This window comes from Protomyctophum parallelum (genome assembly GCF_964188405.1).
Source record: "Protomyctophum parallelum genome assembly, chromosome: 4".
NCBI classification, from domain to species: Eukaryota; Metazoa; Chordata; class Actinopteri; order Myctophiformes; family Myctophidae; genus Protomyctophum; species Protomyctophum parallelum.
Genome location: NC_139700.1, coordinates 3,743,892 through 3,768,625, shown reverse-complemented (window position 1 = coordinate 3,768,625; position 24,734 = coordinate 3,743,892). Strand labels below are relative to the sequence as shown.

Sequence of the window (24,734 nt, the reverse complement as noted above, 5' to 3'; positions counted from 1 at the left end):
ATTCTCTGAACCTACACACTAGTACAGAGTCACAGATACGTTATTTATGTTAAAGCAAAATGCAATAGTATATATACACATTTTTGAATTGAAAATTTGGAAAACCACGTCACGTCTGTGCAATTCAAATAAGAACAGTAAAAGTGAAAAAAATAACAACAATAACTCGTCCGTCGTCTTTTGATGACGCCATCAACTGGGACTTTCCGGATACGTCGCTCGAGGATCGAAGGCTCTTCGACCACACTGGAGTTTAGCACATTATTGTTACGCGCATATATCTATTCTATTAAAGCGCGCAGGTCGGAGAACGACTGCGCAAATGGAACGATGAAGAAAGGCCAAGACACCCGCGGCGTCGAAAGGTTAAAATATTAAAACAAACGGCTGGGATATTCCAAAAACAGAATGTCAACAACGCGGCCCCTCCTCGGAATGAAGCGAGTCACCGAGCTAGCCTGCTCCGAGCAGCCGCCCAGCAGACTGCCCTCGCCCGCCGCCAGGCAACAACACGAGCCGCCGGCCACCGTGGACGAGTTCACGGTGCTGGAAGACAAGCAGGATGAGCTGAGGTGCGCCAAGCCCCGAGTGGAGCAGGTGTTCAAGGTAGCCTTCACCATTATCGGTCTCCTGGACCAGTGGGACCACACGGGACAGGCTCACCACCACGGCAGCAAGACATCGCGACAGATATGGCTTAAGCTTATAGGAAACACGGACGACGTTTCAAAGGCAAAGGTGAAATACACGTTTTACTGTTATGTGTCTGACGGAATCTTAGTGAATATGCTTTTGTATTGAACCAAGGCCTCTAATAATACACGAGCCTAATTACGTTTAACATAAACTGTAAGCTTTACTATGGTTGCAAGCGTCACGTAAACTTGGATAAATTAAGCTCACCCTGGCCTGGCCTCAGTGGCATGTCAGTGTCACCTATAGCCTTTTTCAAATGAAAATGTGGTTTATGTCAAGCAAGCTAGACATTACTGGAGTGCGGCTGTGGCCAGTAGGTTAAGCTAGTACAATGGTTTTCTAACTCATAAAGTATTTATTTATTATTCACTCACTTGTAACGTGACAATAAAGATTGATTCTGATTTTAAAGTGGGAGGCAGGACTCTATAGGACTATATAGTTATAAGTTATTTAACACTATAAGGTAACAAAAACTAAAAGAAAAAGGAGTAACAGAACATTTAGACCAAAATACTTATTTTGGCTAATGAAACCTACAAAAGTATAAATTCAGGTATAGAACTGCAAATCATAGAATGTGCATTCACTGTATCACAAATATACGATATCTGAAGAGACATTTTATCACGATAACGATATTTATCACGCACTCCTAGGGTGCCCCCAGTTGATTTGCTTAATGTGCTACATTGTTTTGTTACTCAACAGTAAACCAACATACAGTATACGTACACTGGGGACATTTCTTTTAAGACTTTTTTAATGAAAAAAATATATAAAAAGACAATCAAATCATCAAGTAATCAACAAATTATACTATAAAAAATGTATTGCCTAAGGCCCAGGCTATAGACCGATTCCGTACCGGTTTCATGGTTGCAGCCTACGTATTTCCTGTAGGCGGACTCGACATAGCTGCGGGAGTAAAACCCTCACCAGGCGCACCTCTTCCACTACAGTGAACGGCAGAGTGACTGATGTTAGTTTGCCTCAAACTTTACTCCTTTACCTGCTTTTTTACTAACACTAACATTACAAAAATGCCCAGAACATCGAGATGAACCTGTGTAGTTTATGGCTGCTCCAACAGTAGTGGCAACATAAAAAAAACAAAAAAAAACGGAATGTCTAATATCCACCTCGGTGGCGGAGACCAGAGCCACTGAGTAATGGTTGAGACAAAGCAGTGAAGGGTCCTGAAAGATACGTAATTTCCCAATACCCAATCTTTCTGTTTTATGAACACAAGGCTGCTGTATTTTATACCTCATACTAAGCATTTAAAGTATGAGGTATAAAGTACAGCAGCCTTGTGTTAATAAACAGAAAGATTTGGTATTGGGTAAGACTTGCGTTATGTATCTTTCACTGCTTTGTCTCAACCATTACTCAATGGCTCTGGTCTCCGCCACAGCGGTGGATATTAGACATTCCGTTTTTTTTTTTTTTATGTTGCCACTACTGTTGGAGCAGCCATAAACTACACAGGTTCATCTCGATGTTCTGGGCATCTTTGTAATGTTAGTGTTAGTAAAAAAGCAGGTAAAGGAGTAAAGTTTGAGGCAAACTAACAGTCTATCAGTCACTCTGCCGTTCACTGTAGTGGAAGAGGTGCGCCTGGTGAGGGTTTTACTCCCGCAGCTATGTCGAGTCCGCCTACAGGAAATACGTAGGCTGCGACCATGAAACCGGTACGGAATCGGTCTATACATACTCGATCTTTAGCAAAACGGATATTTTCGCGGTGAGCTGGTTTCCCAATAAATACCCCCACGTAACCCGGTAGTACTAAAAACAAAACAAACAAGGCGTGCAGACAGGGCTCCGTCTAGTGAGCAAATTTAGAACGCACCTTCTAATATAAACACAAACCCCATTCTGCCAGCTGCCTCGCTAGCCTAGTGGACTACTACGCCGACTTGTAATATATGCTTCGCTGGTTCGTGCCCCACTGCCTCCACTTATTTTTTACACAGAAACATAATGTGTGTCTGATAGCATCATCGAACCACGTGAATCTCCCGTTCCCGCATTAGGAGAGTTAAATGCTTAATTTGTAGTTTTAGGTGCTATTTACACGAGGATGGTGTTCATAAAAAACGGCAAAATAAAGTACCGTTTAGCGCTGTCATTTAGACGAGAACGGTGTTCTCAGGAGGCGAAAACGCATCGAAGTGAAACCGCCTTCCAGAGTGGAAATCTTTCAGAACACCGTTTCCTATGGTCTCCATATAAACAGGCAAAACGGTGAATCCGCAAAACTTATGACATCATGGCTCATGTTGGCTCACAGTCACAGCGCATATGTTTATTACATTGATGCAGAGCCATATAATTATGATATAATGGAGTTCCTGAACAAGCCTCCCTCCTCGCCTACAAAGTGCTGCTCATCAGCGATGTTGAATGTAAAACCATGATGTAAATAAAAAGCCTTGTGATAGACGGCAGCCGCGGCAGCAGCGTTTATGTAGCCTAATGTATTATAAAATATATACCATCCCGTGGCGCGCCCAGAGCCGTGTTGCGCAGGCTTGCGTGAAGGTTTCTTCTTCTTGTACGTGGGTGACCTGTCTATTTGGCAGCCCGTTATCGCCACCTAGCGACAGTATAGCATAATAGCACATCATATCATAACGTGTGCGTTCTCGTGTAAAGGGTAAGAAAAAATGAGAACGCAACGGGACTTTGACGTGTTATATGGAGATGGTCGCCGTCTAAAAGAGGCCTTAATGTGCAAATGAAACTAACCTAAACATAACCGCAAGCAGGGGAGCAACGCATCCTTCACCAACCTTAATCCAGTCTTTTTAATGCAACCTTAATGCAAAAACTATTAAAAAGTCTGCGGTTGTAAAAACAGTGGCGGCAGTGGGGCGCGAACCAGCGAAGCATATATTACGTATTGCCTAAGGCTCAGGCTATACATACTCGATCTTTAGCAAAACGGACGGTCGGTGTAGTAGTCCACTAGGCTAGCGAGGCAGCTGGCAGAATGGGGTTTGTGTTTATATTAGAAGGTGAGGTTCCTCCCGCGCGGGTGGCGTTAGCTGCCATCGTGTTTGTTGTCGTTTCTATGGTAACCTCGCTTTCACCTCGGAAGTTGTTCGTTTTTCAATCCATGAACTGATGCGCATGCTCAGTGTTAAAAGCAACAACAAGGTGATGTCATCCTTCCTCAAAAACTCTGTTTCGCATGACTACACAGCTCCACCATCCGGATATTTTCGAAAATCTCCACTTATTTATCCATTTCATTAAACCTCCGTTTGAGTGGCCGAAAACGCTGTTTGCATGTGGCTGAAAGGCCCAAACGCACATAGAAATGTGCGTTCGGCTAAAGATCCAGAGACGTGTAGCCTATCCCTAAGAAGAAGACCAATATTGTGAAAACAGCCAATCTGCAATTTCACAATAACTAAATAGTTGATACTGGATCTTGATGCCTACTGGCATCAGGATATGGAAATAAGCTTCCTCCTCATCCTCCCCCCTGCAAACATGTCCAGAACCCTAAAATAAGGTCCATTTGCCACAAAGCTATAGTGTACTACTGTGCTGTATAGCATATTTTGGTGTATTTTCATAGAAAATGCTTTTTCCTGATTCCTGTGGAGTCTTGCCTAATATATTATATTTTGCTAGTCTTGCCCATGTTGAGAAGTGTGTGAAAGATGGGAATTCCCTGCTTATTCAGTCAATGCTTTCATTGCACAAGCAACACCCATTTATTTGTATTCAGTTTCTGTTGCAAAACTGATATCCACACAGCCCCACCACACCCACCCATCTCCAGTGACCTCCTTGAGTCAGTGTTTGTACTATTGAGCCTCTCTCGCGTGCTAATGTTAGAGAAATGTATACACAGCAGCTGCTGTACCGTAATTCTCAGTGACATCACCCACTTCACTGTGATTCATCAACCTGTTCTTCACATCGAGGAGATTCCCTGAATCAGTGACGATGTGTACACCGGTTTGCTATTATAATCAGTGACGATGTGTACACTTGTTTGCTATTGTAATTACTGACGGTAATCTCTGCTAATAACTAGCAACTGACTATCAAGTAGGGCTGTCACGATTAAAGTTGATGCTTAATTAACACAAATAATTGTGCTAAACTCGTTAATATTTTTTTTGCATTGAACATTGGAACGATTTGCCTTAGGCTTTGTAGTCACAAATTGATACTTTGTGACCGCGAAAAGCAAACGTCAGTTTCCCAGTGAATTTATCATCTATGAAGGTTAAACAGTATCAGATATTACCCAACTATATGACAAATAACTTAAATATACAAAGAAATCATTGACACATTTAATCATTTAGAATATTTCTTTCTTACCAAAATATATTTTACATTGTGGAAATAGTTGCCCTACAATGTAGATCTCTTTCTGCTATTTTTGAAAAAAAGTTTAAATTGTAAATAATTGCGATTTAAAGTGATTATGTAAAATATGCACCTGATTTCTTAGGAGCACAAACTGAATGGTTAACCTCATAACCTGTTTATTTACTAGGAGCTTATTGTATCACTGCAATGAGAATGGAAGTGAATGGCAGAGGGAGTATGAACACTGAGTGAACAGAGAATATGGTGAAAGACATAATGGAGATAGCGGTGGTTATCGTCAATATTGCACACTTGTCATGAGAGACTTTTACAGGAAAGGTTTGGGTCACATGGAGAGCACAGTGTTTTACGTTGCAGATGTTCTTTTCCTTCCAACCCTCCAGGAGTATGTGAGGGGTCTTTGTGACCCAGAGCTGCAGGAGGAGGAACGCTACCCGACGGACATGCATTGCATCTTTGCTGGTGCTCGCGGTCTGTTCCTGGACAGGCTCCTGCGAGACACCAGTGCAGAGGTTCTAGTGGCTGAACCCGGCCGCCTGCGACTCTTGGGCCGGGCTGAACCCGTGGTGATGGCTCAGAGCCGAGTCCAGCAGTTTGTTGCACTCTTTCATGTAGGTGACATTTGTAGCCGTTTGTTACAGTAAATGACCACTTCAGCAATACAAAGAAAACGAAAAAAAAAGTTTCACCATGAGTCTTAAAGTCATTACGCACCAGGAGCGACGTGAAGTAACACTACGAAAATGTGGCGCAAATACATTATTTCACAGCTTGTGGCACTGTGCATTGAGTGTGCATATACTCATAACATAAACAGCTGTTAAAATGAATGGGAATTAATCACACCAAATAAATGTTCCCAGTGTGTACAGCTCATACATTCATTTGCTAAACGCAATGAAGTATTAACTATTACACGCAAGTAATTTGGCTATGTTCACACAAGTAGATTGATAGTGTTTTGGGGTAGGCCTATTTGGTGTAATGCAAAAAAAGCAATGCTGGAGTTTATGCTGTCAAAACCCCAGTTAGAAGTCTAGTGCCTACTCAAAAAAGTTGCTGGATTGGTTTGTCAAGACTTAATTAGGCAAATGATTAATTGTGAAATAATTAAGGATGTGCTTGCTTGTGTTATCTAGGAGAAGAGGAGTCTGCCCAGTGACAGGGAATCGACTGTGAAGCGAGCATTCAAATCCTTTGTGGAGGAAAGGGATGATAAGTACACCATGGAACTCCTATTACTGCCCAGTGCCCTAAAAGAAGAGTTATTAGGATTGGCACAGAGCCCTGCTAGCGTCCACACACACACACAGGTTGGTATAAAACCTCTGACATTTGTACGTCCAAAATTGCTGAATTGGTTTTGTAATTCTATACAATGGCATTTGTTCACTTAACAGTTTTATTGCCAGGATTGTGGAACCGTGTTTCAGGCTTCACTGTCTTCAATGTTTTAAGTTAAAACTTTAAAACGGTGTAATCGCTTGTCGTAGTGTCAACAAATATTCCAAAGTGGCGATCACAACAACAGAACGGACAAGGAAGCGTACCGCTCCGCTCCACCCCCTCCATTGTAATGATTAGGGACTCAATTTATCTTAATTAAAATTATGGCAAAGCTTTGGCTAAGCCATGAAATGGTTTATATTAAATGTTAAACAGAATTGCACAAGAGATTCTGCAGCATACTGGTATTACTCTATTTCTAAAGGACTCCCAAGTATTGTGATTGTTGTTGTGATTCCCACACCCAGGCCCAGACTCCAGGTTTGCATACCCAGGGATTGCTTCCCGGGCTGGTGGAGGCTGACCAGGACCGCTCGCAGAGCAGCACCCCTGTGACGGAGCTCTCTAACCGTATCCTGGACACCAGCTTTGAGGAGAAGGCGTCTGGGAGTGCCGGTGCACCAACAGGGGGTGGAGGAAATAGTGGAGCTGGTAGTGGGACAGGCACATGCCATGATATCCTTCTGAATGGGACTCGTCCTTCACAGAAGCGGCGTTCATCTGACAGCGAAACTCGGGACACAAAGAGACAGTACTCACTGGAGCGTAGGGATGACTCGCTGGAGAGTGAGGGTGAACGAGAGAGAATGGAGAGGGAAAGTAGGGGGACCAGTAGCCAGACCAGCTGCCGGTCTAAGACCCCCTGTAGTTCAACATCCCTCTCCTCTTCGAAAGCAAACACAATCGTTGGTGTGATCAAACTGGATGTAGAGGAGGCAGACGATGGGGAGGCAGTGAGCCCAGAAACCAACTTGCGCTGTTTGGTCAATTTCTTCAGGTGTTGTATATGTACAGTATATGATCATATTTTCCAGTTAGTAAAGTCAGTAAAGCTACACTTCACAATCACTTTTTAGTCTTAATGTTTGAATGGTTTGTTTTAGAAAACATTCAAGACTCATGGAAATCTGGTAAAATAATTGAAAATGTATTAATTTTATTATTATTCTATTGTATTGATTGTCTTTTCTAGTGTGCTCTACCATTAGCAATTCAATAACAATTAAACTTGGTTTTGCTCCTGAAATTTAAAAAAGTAAAATATTCTCTTCAGATCAATGGGCTACACAAAGGAAGTGGTGGAGCACGTCCTAAGCCAAACTGGGCAAACGGAAGATACCTTTCTCATCCTGGAGAAAGTCGCCAAGGAAAAGGAGAGAAGAGAAGATGAAAAAGAAAGACTGAACTCTACACACCCCACAGAAACTCCCTCCTCATCTTCCACTTCGACAGTGTCCCGTAGCAGAGAGAAAGAGCGAGTGCTGAACAAAGCATTTTTGCACCCAGGCAGCGTTAATCCCAACCTCCGCGGTGGCTGTAGTAATGGCCTGGGCCACCGGAGGCAGTGCAGTGGCAGCGTGAACAGCACTCAGCAGGTACTATGCCTCCCAATGTCACTGGTTGTCATGGAATTGTGTTTGAATTCTTATAAACTATAACGGTACAGTCGGTAGATATGTAAATATATTGCTTCTGCGTCACGTGAAGGTGGTAGTAGACTAGTTCCAGCAGCAGTGCCTCTGGCTTGGCCACGAACACAATTATTGGCAGCATTGAACTAATTGTCAAATTATATAAGAAAGGGGCATCATTAAATAGTTAGAAAAGTCTCGCAACGCGAGGAATTGTGAGCTTGTAGTTTGGCTATTTTCACAATATTTAAACTTTCAAACAAAATGTATTGCCTCAACTCCTACAGTCCAAGTGCTTGTCAGGGTGGGGGGTCCCCAGTTCAAATATGATTATTTTGGGCGGTCCCCAGTTGAAATTTGATTATTTTTGGGTGGGGGGATTTGACAGCAAAAACTAAGCATTCACAATTAATTAATTGATTGCGTTGATTAGTCCAAAAATTTCAAAGTCGATTATCTTTTTTTTGAGGTGCACTAGCCCCTCCAATGCATGACTTGGAAATTACGTCATATGGCAGCCTGACTTGGAAATTACGTCATATGGCAGCCAAGCCTATGGACTTTTTAATGATTGTTTAGAGCACTTATTTATGACATAATCTGAATGGCAGCCAAGTCTATGGCCTTTTAATGTTTGTTTAAAGGGGGGATGTCACGGCCCGAGATTAACATTGCTGATAAGGTACATCACGTGGTCTGAATGAAAACGATTTCAAACGGCACGTGACTATATCTCAGGCTCTGACGTGACCTAGCATCTAGGCAAGCTGAGTGGCTAGCGCACTAAAGGCTACTAGTTTTGAGGTAACTTTCTGCGTCATAGTATTCATACTAGGTGAAAGTATCATAAAAAATATATATTTTCGCTCGGAAATCTTCGTTACAATGACATTGAGTTGACGTGTAAGTTTTAGGGTAAACTGTTGCATAATCGCAATTTCGCGTGACGAGTTCCATGTTCTCCGTCCTCCTCCCGCTGACATGGCCTCAAACACGGCTAAGTGCTGAACAGGGCTCCGTGCTGCGGAGCTTCACAGGTTACCACTGCCTGTCTAGCGCCACAGCGCCGGGCTAACCTGAGCCCTCTCTCTCGACTCTCTCTCTCTCTCTCTCTCTCTCTCTAGCCAAATTCCAATACCTCAAATCTCGGGCACTCGCTCACTCACACTTGGTCACTCCAGCATGGCAAATTATGGTGAAATTGGTGCCCTGCCGAAATATGTGACCATCTTGTGGACTTCACACAAATTATACATGGAAGTCTTAAATACGTGGCCTAAATACCGCTATAGGTTGAACTCTGATAATGAACAAACTGCAATGATTTATGTTCGGACACTGAAATTACGTGACGTCAACACGATTGTGCCATATTTCAGCAGGTCACCAATTTCAACGTAACACCACCATGCTGGAGTGACCGAGTGTGAGTGAGCGAGTGGCTGAGATTTGGGGTATTGGAATTTGGCTTCTCTCTCACACACACCGATATGGGGGGGCGGTCTCTCTCTCTCTCTCTCTCTCTCACACACACACACACACGCATACGGACTGCCTTACGCACCGCCAGTCTCTCTCTCTCTCTCTCTCTCTCTCTCTCTCTCTCTAATAATAATAATAAAACGCATCACAGCGCGACAACTTGTGAAGATTAGATATATTCGAAGAAACTAGCATTTAGGAACCACTGGAAAAAATAACAAGTATCCGTGCGCAACTTGGAGCTCTCCAATAGCCACATTCAGAAGGCATGTGATGTCTTCGTCACCACCAGAAGTATAATGAAACTTTCATCTCATTAATCATTGACATGGCGTTATTTAGGCTATAATGATCAACTTGTATGGGTGATCATTTTATGTATATCAAATATTATATTAACTCAAGGTAATTAATGCTACAGCTCTGAATATAAATGTCGGAACTGGTGTAAAATGGAGAATAAGCCTGTTGCAGTGTTGCGCACTGAAAACCAGAACAGGTACGCTCGCCCCTTTTCCAACTCACCCCCACGAAAAGTGAAGAACGGTCGCCCTGGGATTTCGAAAAGTGAAGACGGCTTGCCCCAAAGCCATGAATAGCTCGCTCCCAAAGTGTGGTTATCTCGCCCCACAGCGTGGATATCTCGCCCCAAAGCACGGATATCTCGCCCCATGTTTATTTCATGTTTATTTTACCTTATTTCTCATATTAGAACCTTTAGAATCAATGTTGTTTGTCAAAGGAGAACATTTAAAGTTTGTTGTTGTTGGTCAAATGAAAATGATGCATGGTACCCAGGGGGCAAACCACCCTTTTTTTTTTAGGAAACCTCTGCCCTTAGCCCAGATAAAAGATCAATTTCATTGGTCAAATTGTGCGATCCCGATCTGACGTCATAATCCAAGATGTTAATTTGAATAGCCTTATTACCTCCCGAGGGCCGTGTCATCCCCCCTTTAAGGGCAGCAGTTAAACACATTGACGACGTGAGATGTCACGTGGCCAATTATAAATGCCCCTCACTTCACACAAGTGTGATTCTATTATAATAATCAGTTTGATTAACTGTCCCACACCTACCTCAACACCATCACCGTCTTATTCATCACCCAGGCCATCACCATCAAGAGGAGCTCCAGCGCTCAGGGAGGTGCCGGAAACTACGACGTGATCACCATCGATGACGAGAACGACAACGTCTTCTCCACGGACACCGCCATGCCAGGAACCCGGCCGCCCCGCACGCCCATGGCGCCGATGGAGCTTCCGGCCACGCAGTCCGGATCCAGGACGGACTACTTGGCACGGGGCGGCGCCGGGGCCACCCAGAGGGATTACATCACCAGGGGCGGGACTCAGACCTTGGGAGGAGCGGTCAGAGTGGAGAGTGTGACGGCGCTCCGTAGTGCCCCCCAGTGGCTGACGACCACCACCACCTCCTCCTCCTCTTCTACCTCCACCAACGTACGTATCAATAGAAGTTGTCTGTCTGTTGGGGATAAACGGTGATTTCAGTCCTGTTGTAAATTAGTATCTTACCCTAAAAAGAAGTTTGCGGTCATTGCTAGATTTTAACAAATTAAACGAAAAACAAAACAAATGACAGGTGATATATTGTGCACTCCCAAGCTTTGTTTAACCCCACCAAAAATAATATTTGAAACTTATTCTTCTCTCTTAAACTTAATTTCTCTCCAACGCAAATGTTAGATGTTACTGGTATTTTGGTTTAGTTGCCCCGATCATGGGATTTGTGAAAAGATCTTCCATACAAACCTCCAGGACTTCTAGAAATGGGCAACTTGCAAAGGATTTGCTATTAATTAATGGTTAAGTGGTTACGTGTAGTTTACATGTATTATTTACAGCAAGGCTCAGTCAGTAGAACTTACCACTATCGGGTAGAGCGGCCGCTTGGGAATCGGAAGGTTCCCGGTTCGATCCCGGGAGTTGGTGTTGAGAAGTGTCCTTGAGCAAGACACTGATTTCCTGGTTTCATCCTCCACCATTGGTGTGTGAATGGGTGAATGTAATACACAATCTATGTAAAAGAAAGATAAATATAAATGCACCATTTATTATTTATTTATTATATTACCATTGAGGGCTCACATTGTTGTTGGAAACACTTAAAAAAATGTAAGTCATGGAAATTCTGCACCATTGTCACACAACTTTCCATCAGTTGTTGTTATGGTTATGATTTGGCTATTGTTGTTGTTATGGTGACAATTCGACCAAGCTGTTTGTTGTGTGAATTACTTTGCAGTTCGTCCCACTGGATATAACGAGCTCCTTCTCTTCCTCCAGGCCACTGAGCCAACGGCGCGCCCCGGGTCGTCTTCATATCAGCCCTATCAGACAATTAGCCATATGGGCTTCAATGGGGGTGGAGCCAGGGTTCCCCCGGCCGTTGAACCACCAGCACCCCCGATAACGGGCCTAGCCCGTTTCAATCAGTCGCTGAAGATGCCCTACACGCTGACGCTCCCAAACGAGCCAGGACGTCCGGATCTGAGACACATCATCATCGATGGCAGCAATGTCGCCATGGCGTGAGTTCACGCGCATGCGCAGTTGCGCGCACACACACACACACACACACACACACACACACACACACACACAAGCTTTTCTGTCCAGGGCTCCCCGTGTTACAGTCAAAGTGTCCTTGAGCAAGATACTGAACACCTAACTGCTCCCAATGAGCAGGTCAGTGCATGGTTTATTCCGCCATATCGGTGTGCGGATGGGTGAATAATAATGCACATTGTAAAGAACTACATTTTACACACAATTCACAATTTACCATTTTATCTCATATCATTCTGTCTGCCTGTGTACCGTTGTTTATGGCCATATATGGAGATCCCAATATGGACCTTGAATTACCTCTCACTTTCGTAATAGTATTTCCTGCCTGCCCCCCCCCCCTCTCTCTCTCTATCTCTCTCTACCTCTCCAGATATTGAAGTAAACTCCAGTATTGGTCATCCTAACATGTTTCATGACTGCCTGTTCATAGTGTACAGGATGTGTTAATTTCTCCTTACTTTAAATTATTTTATGACTTCTCCTTTACTGGATAACAGATTGTGGTCACATATTGGGAAAGACAGCATTGACGAATAATGATGTGTCATGTGACATACCATAAGTGTATACACGGATTTAGTTTTAGCCCTCCCTTATTGTATGCATGTTTATGCTGTCAATGAATCGTCATTAAAATGTCTTAACCGTGATAGCCCTAACTGCATTAGGGCTATCACGATTGTGACATTTTAATGACGATTCATTGTCGCTCAAATAATTTGCAATTCCTTAGTCCCGTTTCCAATCATCCTTGCTTCGTTAAAAAGTCTTATCACATGGATCTTCTCGGGATCAACATCTTGGACTGGACTCCAATGTGGATCTCTGACTTCATGTGGCGCTGATAGATCTGGCAGCTTGCGAGATTAGCGACGAACACACACACACACACACACACACACACACACTCACACACACACACACACACACACACACACACACACACACACACACACACACTCACACTCTTCTAGATGGCCCTGTCACCTATCGAGACATAAAGACAATTGCTGTACTTGTTGTTGTATAGGCCAGTGAATGTGTTCTTTGTACAGACATACACCAGTTTTAGATTGACTTAATGTGAAAGTGGTCTGTTTCAGAATCAGGGAATAGTCGAGGTTTGTGTGGTAATTTGACTGATTTCATAGAGCTGTTCCCATGTCAGGGTGTGTCCAGGTTTCCTTGATTATTTTACTGATTGCATCATGTCTTCTTCCTGCTGTGAGTGGTGTCAGACTATCAGTCATCACTTTGTCTTTCAACTTTGAATTTGCATATCAATAACTATTATCGCATGCGAAAACAACCTCAGTGTAACTTCTTAGTGCCTAGTATTGCATTATATTCAGGGGACGTGACATTTAGGTAAGTCTTCCACTGGCCATCTGGTCAAGTTGTCACTAGATGGCCACCCTAGTAAGGAGTGGATAGAAGTCTCGGAACATCCTTCCTAAATCCTTATCCTAGTTGCCTCAGACACTTTACATGACGAGCAGCTCAAGAAAGACCATAAACAGAGACCAAACAACAGTAATCTGTTTAATCTCACGTTTTAAGCTGGGCGGCAGAAGCAGTTGGATAGTGTCTCTTGCCGACCCGACATATCTATCAACGGGTTGGGAGGACATTTAGTCGGACGTCGATTGCCAATCGGACTTGTTTGGTCGGGTCCCGTCAGAATGTGCATGTCTCAGTTATGTTTGCACATGGACAGATAATAAATGTAGTCAAGTTAGTCTTGACTACTGCTGTGCTGTGCACCAATACGTTATCAATAAGGCACTGTCTCACTCTTCCCCAATTTCAAATCAACCCAAAAATCCCGAGACATTGATTCTCCCTCCCTACATGTCCATGACACAATAACCTGCATAATGTAAGGATCATGACTGCTGTGACTGAGATAAATGTTTCTCTTTTTGTTGGTGTCAATATTTTTAATATCAATATCATCAAGTAAACCTAACTTAGTCTATTTCTTTACGTGAAATCTGTACGAGATGATGGCATATTAATGTCCGACTGTCAACATTTCTTGATACTGTTCGGGTATGTGACACAGTAGGGCACACAGAACAGAAGTGTATTGAAATACACATTTTAAATATCTCTGTGGTTGGTAGCAGCCAACAGCTTGTTTCCTGTCTGGTGAGCGCGGCTGCTTTCAGGGAGTTTCTCAGCGCTACAGCTGCTTGGTGTTTGTTGTGGATGTTGTCTTGCGGTGGCATGTCTCCTTAGCTGCTGCTCTGGTGCACCGTTTGTCTACTGACGTGCATGTAGTGGATCGAGCACGTCACTGCTTACAGTGCTTAGTGCTAACGGCCATGCACGCGTGCGTCTGTTTGTAAATGAACCTTTAGGTTGTTGTCCTGCGGTTGCGTTTCCTCGCTGCTGCATTGACGTGCATATGGTGGAACTGACTCCACAAGGCTGCTTTTTAACCCATTCTGACCTGAGATCAGATTCATACGAGGTTTCCGCCGGACACACACTGGTCTGACGAACCCATTCTGACCTGAGATCAGATTCTAAAAATGTCAGTCGCTCTTCGATTTTTCAAAAATAGCAGACCTACAAGCTCGTATCGCGCCACACGGTGGCGCGATATGAGCTTGTAGATCTGCTATTTTTAAATAGCTGAAGCATAACATGATGCTGAAACCAAAATGGATGCCCGGTCAGAATGGGTTAAATAGTGTTTTAGAAGCTCTTATGTTAAATGTATACTTATTAGTATTATTTATTATATTTATATTTAGCAGCCAGGAGCAGCATTCAAAGCAACCAAAGGTATGGCTCCCCCATATCTTGCAAGTATGATTAAACCCTCCCGCACACTCAGATCAGCCAACTCAGGGAAGCTGGAAGTACTCTCACTAAAAACGCCGGGACAACGCTCCACACGTCCCAAACTCTTCTCCCTTCTGGCTCCAAAACTGTGGAATGCACTTCCCATTGCAGTCAGAACTGCAGCATCACTCCCAATCTTCCGCCGTAGTCTGAAAACCCACCTTTTCAGACTATCATGGCCCATAGCACTTACCCTACCCCCTTAGATAGCATTTCTGTAGACTTGGATAGCATTTGATACAGACTATAGCATGTTATGTAGACAGCACTATAATTGCATTGTATGTAGTCATAGCACGTCGTAGTACATATATATTAGCATAGTATAGTTAGTATATATGTATAGTTTCATTATATTGATATTCCACTGTTACGTTCTTAGCTTACGCATGTTTCATGATAAATGCTTTTTATTTGATGTATTCCCATGCGGGGCGGCGGTGGCTCAGGGGTAGAGTGCCTGGATGGAAACCGTAAGGTTGCCAGTTCGAACCCGGGCTCCCCCAGAGTTACTGTCGAAGTGTCCTTGAGCAAGACACTGAACCCCTAATTGCTCCCGATGTGCTAGTTGGTGCCTTGCATGGTTTCCGCTGCCATCGGTGTATGAATGTAATGCACAATCTCTGTAAAGCGCCTTGGATAAAGGCGCTATATAAATGCACCATTTACCATGCTTTTTTTGTTCTTGCTTAATGTAAGTCGCTCTGGATTAAGAGCGTCTGCTAAATGCCTAAATTGTAATTGTAAATTTTAAATTGTAGGAGCAAGAATCACACTGTCCCTTCCACTTAAGCTTTCAAGAATAAGGGAGCTTCCCATGCTGCCCAAGTTTCCTCTCACACTCTTAGGAACTTTCCATTTCACCCTCTTTCAGCTGAATAATCTGTTTTCAAGGCAAAACACTGGCACATATTGTCTACTTCTCGATCTGAAGCTGTCCCAGCCCTTCTCTATTATGTGACTTCACACTATCACACGTTCTTAATAAAGCATAGAACAGTTATATTTGTGTTGATGTTTGTTTTTTTTCATTTCTTTCCTCCCCAATTCAGTCATTATGCCAATTCTCCACTGCCAACCCTTGCTATTGTCTTGGGGAAGGTGTGCAGACAAGCACGTTTGCTCCATTACACATGGAGTCGCCAGCTGCTTCTTTTCACCTGACAGTGAGGAGCTTCAATGAAAAGGCGTAATGAATGTGGAGCGACACTGCTCCCTTCTCAACAGGCATCCTCCTGACCAACCTCTAGGTGTTGCTAGTGCAGCAACGTAGAGAACGCCCTGCTTCCCACCCATGAACAGAGCTAATCATGTTCGTTGGAGTGCACGAGGCACTCAGGGGAATCAAAGCCCAGTCTGTACAGCAAGCACAGTCTTATTTCTTTTAGCTTTTTGCCTTTATTGATAGTTATTAGTGAAGACAGACAGGAAAGTGGGAGAGAGAGAAGGGGAGAGACACGCAGCAAAGATCGTCATGAATGGGACTCGAACCCGCAACCCGCTGTCAGGCCAGAGCCTATATGTGGCATGCGCCTAGCGGGTTCCCCAAGCTCGTATTTAGCCATGTGGAATAACTTATTTTCTCACTCTTATCTCTCTCTAGTCACGGCCTTCATCGTGTCTTCTCGTGTCGAGGTATCGCCCTGGCAGTGGAGGCATTTTGGAAGCGGGACCACAGGGAGATTACGGTCTTTGTCCCTCAGTGGCGCCAAAAAAGAGATCGACTCACTATAGGTATATAGATATACCTATAGATATATTTGAGTGATTGAACCAACATGCATCCATTTGTGTATGTAATATGAGTGTGGAGTGTGTTTATGTTTATATAATGCATATGTATTTGAAATTAGACACAAGAATAGCGTGTGTGTGGTGTGAGCGTGCATTGTTTTGTGCCTTGTTTGTTGTCTTGATGATTTATTTTGTGATTTATTTTTTATTTTTTAATTGGACTATTATTAATGCTCACCCTACCTTGTTGTCAGAGCAACACTTCCTCAACCAGTTGGAAGACCTGAGACTGCTCTCCTTCACTCCCTCCAGAGAGGTCTGTGGTCAGAGGATCGCCTCGCACGACGACAGGTACACACACATTTATCTATCTAACAGACAGCCCTAACCTAGAATTGATGGGTTCATTCATTACTAATGAACATGTTGACTCTGTCTCACCGCCAACTCCCTGTCACCCCATCTCCATCCTGACTGTCTCACCACCAACTCCATCCGACACACATGTGCAAACTGACAGGTTCCTGCTCCACCTGGCAGAGAAAACGGGCGGGGTCATCGTAACGAATGACAACCTGAGGGACTTTGTCGACACCTCGGAGGCCTGGCGGAGGATCATCCAAGAGAGGTGATGAAGACTCGCGCACACACACACACACACACACACACACACACACACACACACACACACAGACAGATGTGTCTCTTTATAACACAAACTCTATTTTTGAAATTTAAAGTTGTGGAACTTTTCACCTATAATGAACAAAGACGCCAGGTTGAACGACGGGGTTAAGTCTGAGTTTTATACATATTTATTTAACCAATGAAAAGTATTACCAAGAGCTTGAAGAACTAAATAACTACATTGGATTATTTGGAAAACTAATAATTTCTTTCCCCCACTTAGTAAGTAGTAGTAAGTTTTGGTCACGTAAGGTTTTTGTCCGACAGTAACAATGGTCATTCTGGAACTGGAGAAATTGCGTTTAGGTTTCTGTTGTAGTCAAAGCAACGTATATCAGACTTACACACGTTTTGCCCTGTTTGCTGAAAACATTGTCAACATTCTTGTTATATAGACTTTGGGTGTAAATCACTCTTGCCATGTCCTTTAGCAAGCCTTTTATCATCAGCATTGGTGGTAAACCATTTCAGGATCATGGTGTAGCATTGATGGCACTAGAAAGATGATCACTTGTCCTTTTTTATTTTTGCTTAGCCTCCTGCTCCCTCCTTATAGCATAAGCACAGCAGAAATAATTCACTGATGATATTGGAAGATTCATATATATACTGTATCAGGCCCTGCAGAAAGCCACATTATCAGCTGCTATCACTATGAATTGGTAATGGATATATTTTCAAATAAATCAATCCCCCTTCCCATAGGTTACTCCAGTTCACATTTGTAGAGGACCTATTTATGATCCCTGATGACCCAATGGGGAGACATGGTGCTCCCCTAGATGTCTTCCTGCGCAAAGACAGGTAGGCCGTGTGTGTGTGTGTGTGTGTGTGTGTGTGTGTGTGTGTGTGTGTGTGTGTGTGTGTGAGAGATATGTGGCTCTATAGCCACTCTGCAATGTTGTCGACTCGTTTCCCAAACAGTGAGCTCGAGTACAAATCCAATTTTTCTTTTCTTACGTAAAAATAAATAAATATATATTTCAAATGTTTTTTTGTTGTTTTTTAATTAAAAATAAATAAATACTTTTAAGGAAAAAATAAAATCTAAGAAAGTCCATGAATAAAAGTAAAATAATTAACAAGTAGTAGTAAGTAGCTGATCTACAAGCTTGCAAGCGATGTGTTGCGTGTTTGTACATTGCTATTTCCACTAGTTTGGGTTTCCTGGTCAAACTTCTAAAACGTTTGGGAACCACTGCTCCTGAATAACCATGTCAGCCAGAGGGATATATATTGTTGGTGTGGTGACTGCTGTCTTCCTGACAATGTTGTCCATCCTATTTCTTTCTTCCTTCTCCAGCAGGCGAAACTCTTCCACCCCTCCCCCATCGAGGCCCCTGGACAACCGTCCGTCGTCGCAGCATCACCATCACCAACCCCTCAACTCGGTCCCACGGCCCCAGTCTTCCCTGACTGGTTTGCCCTGGCCCGCTCATTTCGCCAACAGACCCTCCGGCTCCGAACCACACTGGCCTAACTCGGGCCCACCCGAGTGGCCCCGGCGCTCGCCTTCGCCCTCGGCCGCCCCCCCACCCCAGCGTTCCGCAGGAGAGACGTCGGAATTGAAGAGGAAGTTGTACGACATCTTCCCCGACCAGAAGCAGCGCATTGACCGCATCCTGAGTGACAACCCTTACATGAGAGACCTGAATGCACTGTCTGGATTGTTGCTGGGATGAAAGACTGTAGCATGGTGATGAGAGCAAGCACACACACGCACACACACACAGAGGGAGAGATGCGCGACGGGGGCTCACCCGATAAATCCATATGTTTATGGTCATTTATTTTACCACCTATACCAGCCTGAAGAAAAGATGATGGGGTTTCCAGAGGATGACACACATATATATATATATTTTTACATTTAAGACTTTGGTCTTCTTTTAAGCTGCTGCTAATGGCAAAGAGGACTGGTATGGAAGGTTTCATCCTTTTTTATTTTCCATTTTTCCCCTCTGTTTCTATTTGGTCAAGTTCAATAACATTGATGTACACAAAACAAAATGGTGATAGACCAGGGCTTGTATCAACCTAGCTCTCACTAATGCCCTGTCATGAAGAATTTCTCGCCCTCCAGTGACTGGACATTTTTTTCAAGTGATGGACAGTTCTCCATGGTGGCAATGGTCTTTCAACAACTTTTCTGAAGACGGTACGAGCTGTTAAGACAGCCGTAACTAATGCATTGGACCAGAAATATTATCAATCAAGCACTAAGGTCTGTTCTTATTGAAGAGCTTGTACTCACTGCCCTGTTCTCTCTCTCTCTCTCTCTGTGTGTGTGTGTGTGTGTGTGTGTGACGTGTGTGTGTGTGTGTGTGTCTGTGTGTGTGTGTCTGTGTCTGTGTGTGCGGCCTCAGAATGTTCAGCATCTATCACAGCTTAAAAGATGAGTAGATGGACAAGACCATTGCCAGGACCTTTAACCAGATCAATTAAATTCCCTAAAAGTGGAATCACTTATTCATATAACATTATTATTCTTCTGTTAAAGTCCCACCAAAATGTTTCACTAATGCATATTCTTGTTAATTATTGATTTGTTGAAATGACACCTTTAAAAAAAAAAGAAGAAAACAAAGCTCTTAAAGACAGAAACAGCAGGTCAGCTCGAACGATATTGAATTTCGGTTTGAACACTATTCAGTTGAACAAATTTGTGTTTTTCTGTTGGCTAGATATTGCTTGTACAAAACTGATGTTCACAAGAAATGATCTCATAGTAGATGTTCTAAAATGCAATTCGTCAAACTGTGTATGGTTCCAGATGATCTTTTCTTTTGTCGTTTGGGAGAATTTAAGTCCCAGATCTTTGTTTGGGGGGAAAACGTGATTTTGAGAGGATTGGCCCAGTAGCGTAATCCTAGAGCAGTGCCCACAGCCACACTTCTGGCTTGGGTTGGAATAAATAATACAAGCTTTAAATTCATTCAATTCCATTTAGAAAGAAGTTCTTCTAAATCAAAAACTGGTTTTCTGAAAAACCTATGTTTCTATGTCAGTGGTGCTCAACCTTTTTCATGTCAAGGTCCCCCAGAATAACTGTATTTGGCTGCGGACCCCCATCTGAAAATGTGTTGTTCCAGGGACACCTCGGAAAGCAAAGATTTTAGTTAAAAACGTTCACTGTGAAAGAATATACATTCAAAGATTTGTGCCACATTTTCACGGTTCTTCAAAAATAGCAGATCTACAAGCTTGTAGCGTGGCACTCACGCGCTGTGAGCTTGTAGATCTGCTATTTTTCAATAGCTAAAGTATAACATAATGATTAAAACACCAAAAGGCGTTCCTGTCCTGACTGGGTTAAACACTAGAATTTAGGCACAGTTAATAGGCCTTCAAATGTTATGTTCCCATTCATACAAAACAATCTACAAATGAATACTAATGACATTGTCTTACAATACCAGTAAACACTTAATGACTAATATGTAATTGTCACAACATTGAAGACAACTTGTAGTGCTCTTTTTATACAAGCAGAGAATGTGGGCTGCAGCTATTAGCAGTTGGTTGTATTTGATGAGAACTTTTTTTATAAGGTATTGTACAAACGACCCCTCTTGTAAGATACACAATCTGTCTGCACAAACACTTTTACAAAGTTGTCAAACTTACAGTGTGTTCAATATTGCAATGTAAGGACTGCTGAAGGACTTTTTTGCTCAATTCCTTGTATATAGTTTTTCTTTCTTGTGTAAATATTACATTTTTGCCAAAGTGCACATGTTATTTTGTGTATATGGCACAACGGATGGCAACACATACTAAATCACACTTTTGGTGCGTTGACATTGATCCTCATTCTTTACCGACTACTGTTCAGATCTTTGAGACATGGTACAGTGGCAAAAACAATTAGGCCATGTGCATGGGCTTTTTTTAATGAACAGCCATGAGTAACAATATTTTTCAATTATACGTTTCTTTCCCCTCTTTACCCCTCAAGTAGCCTTGCCCAGCCACCGTGACTTCTGGTATAGAGGGGCAGGTACCGCCGGGATCACAGTGTTGGATCATATTGGTTCACCCCCCTCCCCTCCCTGGTATAGAACACAGTGGGCAAACACTGAAGTCACCAAATTTGGTCCGACGCCCCTCTGCACTCCCACTCCTAGATCAGGAAATGTGTCTCGTTTACCCAGGCTTTTCTTTTTGAGCCGAATGCGAACGAAACAAAAGCCTGTCTACCGAGGCTTAAGTGATTTTTTCCCCTGTAATGTTGCCAATGAATGATTGCCTGAATGTGAGGCCAGACTGGAGGTTACAGTCTTTTTGTTCCGTATAACCCTTCCTTTTAATTGCTCCCATCCTCTCCTTCCTCTAGCAAAAGGTTTGAAGGGCCATGGGAAGTGTAAAATATTTATTATTTGTCAAAATATAATTTTAAAACTGTATTCATGCACCCTTGTGTTATTGTCATCTGCTTGGTACTGGAGATCTTTTGTTTTGTTTTGTCTCATTCCTAAGCCAATAATTTGACGACCAACGGAGTCTGAGTAAGAGACTCAATCGACAGTCATCAAATTATAAAAAAGAATTACGAATGATGGTCACTGCTTCAAATTGAGACTCCACTGGTCATCAAATTATTGTCTGAGGAAATGCGACAAAACCAAAGAAATCTCCATTAATTCAAGGCTTCATTAGGTGTGTCTTACTCTTTCTTTCATTGTCTTTGTTTGTTGTGCAATATTCAGGCACGACACAAAGCAAGTCTGCATCATCACTTTAGTGCAGTCTGAACAGCTCTCTTATTTGCACACTAGGGGTCAGTGTGTGCCAAACTGGGAGCAGTGGACTACTAGCACACTTCAATGGATCACTTGCATGAGCATCTCTGTTCCTTGGACACAGATCAACATGGCCCACCCGTGTTAGTGTTAGACGTAGGTATTTCATCAATGGGGTGTGGCATAGAGGTGATCAGCTTGTGGCACTGTTGAGGTGTTATGGAAGCCCAGGTTGCTTTGCTTTGATATATTGATAACAGCCGTAAATTAATTTGTATTCAGTCTTATGTCTCACGCCTTCCTCTTGACAATACAACCTATATTCTCTGGGGTTCAAGTCAGGCCAGTTGGCTGGTCAGTTAAGCACAGTAATAACATGGTCAGTACACCAGTTACTAGTAGTTTTGGCACTGTGGGCAGGTGCCAAATTGAGCTGGAAAGGAAATTTAGCATCTTCATGAAGCTTGTCAACATACTGAAGCACAGTGTACTCTAAAAAGATGGCTGTGTTGAAACCATTGGTAAGTTTTCACTGTCAAGTGTATCAACACCAGCAGCTAAACCAGCTAAATCATCACTGTGTTTTGTCATGTCCAGCCTCATCACAACCATCTATTATGATATTTTACAGCACTGTGTGCCTCTGTACATTGATGAGCTTTATGTTGATGCTAATCTTCCTTTTCCAGCAGCACTTGGCACCTGCCCACAGAGCCAAAACTACTAGTAACTGGAATGCTGACCATGGTATTACTGTGCTTAACTGACCAGCCAACTGGTCAGCAATATAATACAAGTTTGACATTTAAGCATCTTCCATAAACATGAATGGTCACAGAAATTTCATAAACGCAACCTTAATGCCTCAAATCCAGGATGTCTTCAACTGGTTGGCTGCTGTGTCATGTGAGGAACAATGCGTTTATAATTATACCTAAACATCATCATTACTTACATTTATAGTCATCATATTTTATTTAGCTTTATTCCATGTAGAAGTCATGCCCTCTTGGCCATGCACAGGCTAAAGTTCATGGCAAGAAGGATGCCGCAAGGAAATCAATCCAGTCAGTCTGAAACCAGACACTTTTTCCTGGCTTGTGATACTGGTCATTGTATTTTTCATTGATTTTTATTGCCCACACATTCATCAGGTACAACATGTTACATAAGGACCATGTAGCCTACCTTTTGACATGTTTGCCTACATACATATCTTGTGGTTTTTGTTTCCATCAGAGAGGCTATAACTCTGGCTAACGCTCAGACTAGGAATTGATGTGTAAAGATACCATACCGAAAAGCAATATCCAGGAATGCCTGGTCTAAATCATTTTGTTAGTGTAATTCTGTTATTTTGTCAGTACCAAGGAAAGATATATATTGATAATATAACCAACCATCACACACACACACACACACACACACACACACACACTGATGCACTTTGATTGAGCTTGGGTCTAACATCACATACCAGAGCACAAACTGATCATCATTCCCAATGGTCACCCCTTCTAAATAGTCAAGACACTATAGTAGTGCTCAAACTCGCCATCGCCCCCATTACATCATCCCTTCCATTTCCAACTGTGGTGTTTCTAACAAAATGTTAGGCACACTGGGCAGATTTCTATCTTTCTGTCCGTCTTGCTGTTGGATCTCCAATAGCTTACTTTTCACACCAGCCAGGGATGTGCTGGACCTCTAATGGTGCGTTTACACGGGCAGATGAAGCGAAGCAAAGGCGCGTTGTGAGTTGATTTGGAGCAGCTACATACATCCATCTTTGCGCCTTTGCAACGTCATGTCGCTGGCTTCCATTGACAATGAATGGTAGACTGCATCGTTTAATCTGCCCCGTGTGAACGTAACATAATTCAGCCTGGGAAATGGAGTTGGAGAGGCCCTTTTCGGCCACGTGCCGGGAAAGTTATGTGCCCTCCGATGGCGGGACCCAAATACTAACCGATGAACGGTGACAGTGATTTGGCCTTTAATTCAGCCTGGGAAAGGCACGCAGCCGAATGATATAGTCTTATATAAAAAATCACACTTGTGTAATTGTGTAAAAAAACATTTCTATGGATGCACCTGGGACGTATCCTGAGGTCAACAGGGTTTCGGGTCTCAACATCATACCCCTCACTCAGGCGACCCAGCCCGGAGTGATCAAGTCCAGACTTACGTCCCAGTACTAGCTACTCTCAATCAGTCCCACTAGGGAAAAACCAGGGGCACACAATCCGTTGGAACTACTCCAGGACTACTCTGCCAGGGCTGGGAGGTACACTTGGAGGGACTAGGCTCTGTGGGTTGTCTCCTGTCCGTGTCCCTCCTACGTCTCACCAGGTCCACTCCTGCTCTCACCAGGAGTAGAGCGAGGACCCGACCTGTGCGTTGCACCAGAGTCCCAGCACCAGACAGTTCATTCAGGAGTGTTGGGCAATGGTTCCGCAGGGTCATGGTGCTGCGCTTCCGCTTGCTGCTTGCATGGCCCTTCCAAAGGCCTCACGAGGGTTGTTGGGCTTCCTCCTCACGGAGGACACAGGCTGGGGCGCTAACCTACCCGGGTGCCGTCTACATTCCGGCTGTCACCCGTCTCTCCGGTGGTCACCAGACTATACCTGGTTGTCACATAGTCTATTACTATGAGTCACTATAA

General features: G+C 43.3%; 1 protein-coding gene across 3 annotated transcripts; it reads left to right on the top strand.

Moving 5' to 3' along the window:
- Window positions 1-219: 219 nt before the first annotated feature.
- n4bp1 (nedd4 binding protein 1) lies at window positions 220-22,191 on the top strand. 3 transcript variants are annotated; one of them, XR_014569136.1, is made up of 13 exons: window positions 220-738; window positions 5,442-5,669; window positions 6,198-6,371; window positions 6,813-7,342; window positions 7,619-7,940; window positions 10,572-10,922; window positions 11,769-12,013; window positions 16,510-16,640; window positions 16,895-16,991; window positions 17,161-17,268; window positions 18,033-18,131; window positions 18,631-19,551; window positions 22,106-22,191. XR_014569136.1 is itself a non-coding variant. In XM_083763143.1 (13 exons), exons 1-12 carry the CDS (start codon window positions 409-411, stop codon window positions 19,007-19,009), a joined length of 2,994 nt encoding a protein of 997 aa, XP_083619269.1. In that variant the 5' UTR covers window positions 220-408; the 3' UTR covers window positions 19,010-19,023; window positions 19,694-21,741. The 3 variants fall into 3 exon arrangements, 2 of the variants coding, with proteins under 2 accessions (XP_083619269.1, XP_083619268.1); XM_083763143.1 differs by lacking the exon at window positions 22,106-22,191 and adding an exon at window positions 19,694-21,741 and having other exon boundaries at window positions 18,631-19,023; XM_083763142.1 differs by lacking the exon at window positions 22,106-22,191 and having other exon boundaries at window positions 18,631-21,741.
- The last annotated feature ends 2,543 nt before the right edge of the window (window positions 22,192-24,734 follow it).